We start from the raw sequence: 2,816 nt of genomic DNA on the forward strand, positions 1-2,816 counted from the left end.
ACAGCGGATCTCGGGACCGGCAACGGCAGTGACAGCTTCTGATACAAGCGATCGAGCGTCTCTCGAGACGCTCGATCGCTTGACTGTAAAGATCCCGGCCGGCCGTGTAATTACAACAGCCGGCCGGGAAGCTGCTCGTTGGGCTCCACAGTCTGCTCGTCGCAGACGAGTGGATTTTTCGAGCCCTATGTATGTGTGTGTGTATGTGTATGTGTATGTGTATGTGGATATGGATATGGATATAGATATAGATATCTCTTGGTCTGCTTTTCGGTCTGTTTTTTACATTCCAAAAAAACTGGCATTTTTGCAGAGGTGTGTAGACTTGTATATGCAGTGTATGACACATGAAGGAACTTGGAAAATCTTCCAGTCAGGAAGCGAGGCGGTGAGTGGTGACCCACCTCCCTGATTGGCCTGGGAAACTGGCTCCATGCTGATTGGCTGGGAAGCCAGCTTTCCAGCCAAACAGGAAACCGGGAGGCAGGTCATTGCTCGCAGCCTGTATTCCTGATTGCCCGGGAAGCCGGCTACATGTTTCCCCACACACAGCCGGTGAGAGGAAATCTTCCTCTGAAGATTTTCCAAGTTCCTTCATGTGTCATACACTGGATATACAAGTCTACACACCCCTGCAAAAATGCCAGGTTTTTTGGAATGTAAAAAACTGACCGAAAAGCAGACCAAGATGAATCACTTTAGCATGTTTTCCACCTTTTAATAACCTGTGCAATTCAATTAACAAACTGAAATCAGAGAAAATCTTCCTCTGACGAAGTTCCGGTATCGGAGCACAAAAAAGGCATACTGTCTATTGTTAATCAAATAGCAGATTGAATAGTAATCCAACAATATTGGACTAAACAAAACACTTTTTTTCCCCTAATTTCACAGTTCCAACGTCTATTAAGCATTCTTCAATTAGATGGCCTATATAAATGTAACAACAAGTCAATACAGCACAAAATATTGCAGATTAGAAAATCCTGTGACCATCTGAGGATTGTCTTTGTATGTCCTGTAATTTTCCAAGTTCCTTGATGTGTCATATCAAGTGGATATACAATTCTACCACCCCCTGTAAAATTGCCAGGTTTTTTGGAATGTAAAAAAAGCAGACCAAGATAAATCACTTCAGAATGTTTGACACCTTTTAATAATCTGTGCAATTTAATTAACAACAACCTGAAATCTTGTGATTTTATCTTGTTCTGCCAAAAAACTGGCATTTTTACAAGGGTGTGTAGACTTTTATATCCACTGTATAATGCAATGGTCATCCTTTATTTTCTTATTAACACAAAACCATTTCTCCAGACTAGCTTTTTTTTCCATACGTGGCAAAATCATCATCCAGCATACCATTCTGCATTCTGATTTATTGACATTTGGTAAAAGCATGGTCACCACTTGGGTAATTGCAAAACCTGAGACCTGTCACATTCGAGAAGATATTTTTTGTTCACATGTTAATAAAATGCATTCCTATTAGTTTTATTATTTTTTTTTAATTGTTTATTTTCACATGTATACTATATATGTTTATTTAATGTTACTTTGGTGCAACGTAATGCCTGTTTAATAACTTTAAAAATGTTGTACATTTTTATTGCTGCATTGTTCTGTAATTTTTTTTTAACTATACTTGCTTTAAACATTGTATATTGTGCTGTGTTTACTGTGAACACAAATCATTTTCCTTGTTCCAGATTTTTTGAAAAGACCACTAGAAATATATGTCAGAAAGCTGAAAGTACCTGTGTATGTAATTCGCATGGAGCAACGTTCAGGCCTGATTAGAGCCAGACTTAAAGGTGCTGCTGCTTCCAAAGGACAAGTCATCACTTTTCTAGATGCACATTGTGAGTGTACAGTAGGCTGGCTGGAACCTTTGCTATCACGGATTAAACATGACAGGTAAACATGTTATGTGTTATTAACATTGATATTGATGTATGGCTTCCTTTTTATCTTTCACAACATCACAGAACTTTTAAAGTTCATAGAGAGCAAATGGTACACACATTTAAGTACTATACTGCCTGAATGCAGATCTAAAGATAGCAATTTTATAAGAATATTGTTGTTGTTTTTTAGACACAGTAGTTCGAATAAATGTACAAAATGGAAAACTGCTAAAAATGTATTTTTTCTATGGCAACCAGTCATGCTTCTATCTTTATTTTTCAAAGCTAAATTGTAGAGAGAAGCTGATTGGTTACTCTGGCCATCGGCTCCAGATTCTGTTCCGGTTTTGATCAATTCCCCCACATGGTGTTCTGTATTAATAATGCCACAGACTACAAGAGTAGGCAATTCTTGAAACCAGGATGGCATAGTAGAATAAGGTATTTTTCTTTAAGACAAAGTTGATTTACTGGTTCCTAAAGCACTTAAAGAAAGCTCAGTGTTAGCAAGATAAGAACAAGGTCACCTAGAGCAGGGCTCAAAATTTCAAGTACTGAGCTACTAGCCAGGCCTTAAGAGTTACTCGCCACCAGTTGCCCCACCTAACCCCAACCCTGCCTTGGCCTTAACTGCGCCCCTAAACCCACCCTCTTAATTTATGTTATGAAATTACACTTTTAAATGTTAAAGGCAGAATAAAGTTACAAAAATAAATATTAACAACAACAATATTAAGATAAAGCATTGTAAACATTGCGGCCCTCCACATCCCCACATATAAAATAAATACCCTGTTCTCTGCCCCCCACATATAAAATAATACCCCACCGTTCTCTGCCCCCCACATATAAAATAATAAACTCTCTCCCCCCTGTTCTCTGCCTCCCCCCATATAAAATAATACCCAA

General features: G+C 38.5%; 1 protein-coding gene across 1 annotated transcript in view; it reads left to right on the forward strand.

The window, feature by feature from the left end:
• Positions 1-2,816, forward strand: part of GALNT1 (polypeptide N-acetylgalactosaminyltransferase 1) — a 109,253-nt gene that overhangs the window by 74,191 nt on the left and 32,246 nt on the right. Inside the window, 1 exon segment of the mRNA XM_018563586.1 lies at positions 1,710-1,930. Within this exon segment, the coding sequence (XP_018419088.1) occupies positions 1,710-1,930 (221 nt within the window).

The sequence above is a fragment of the Nanorana parkeri genome, unplaced genomic scaffold, assembly GCF_000935625.1.
Source record: "Nanorana parkeri isolate BGI_ZX_2015 unplaced genomic scaffold, ASM93562v1 scaffold678, whole genome shotgun sequence".
NCBI lineage: Eukaryota > Metazoa > Chordata > Amphibia > Anura > Dicroglossidae > Nanorana > Nanorana parkeri.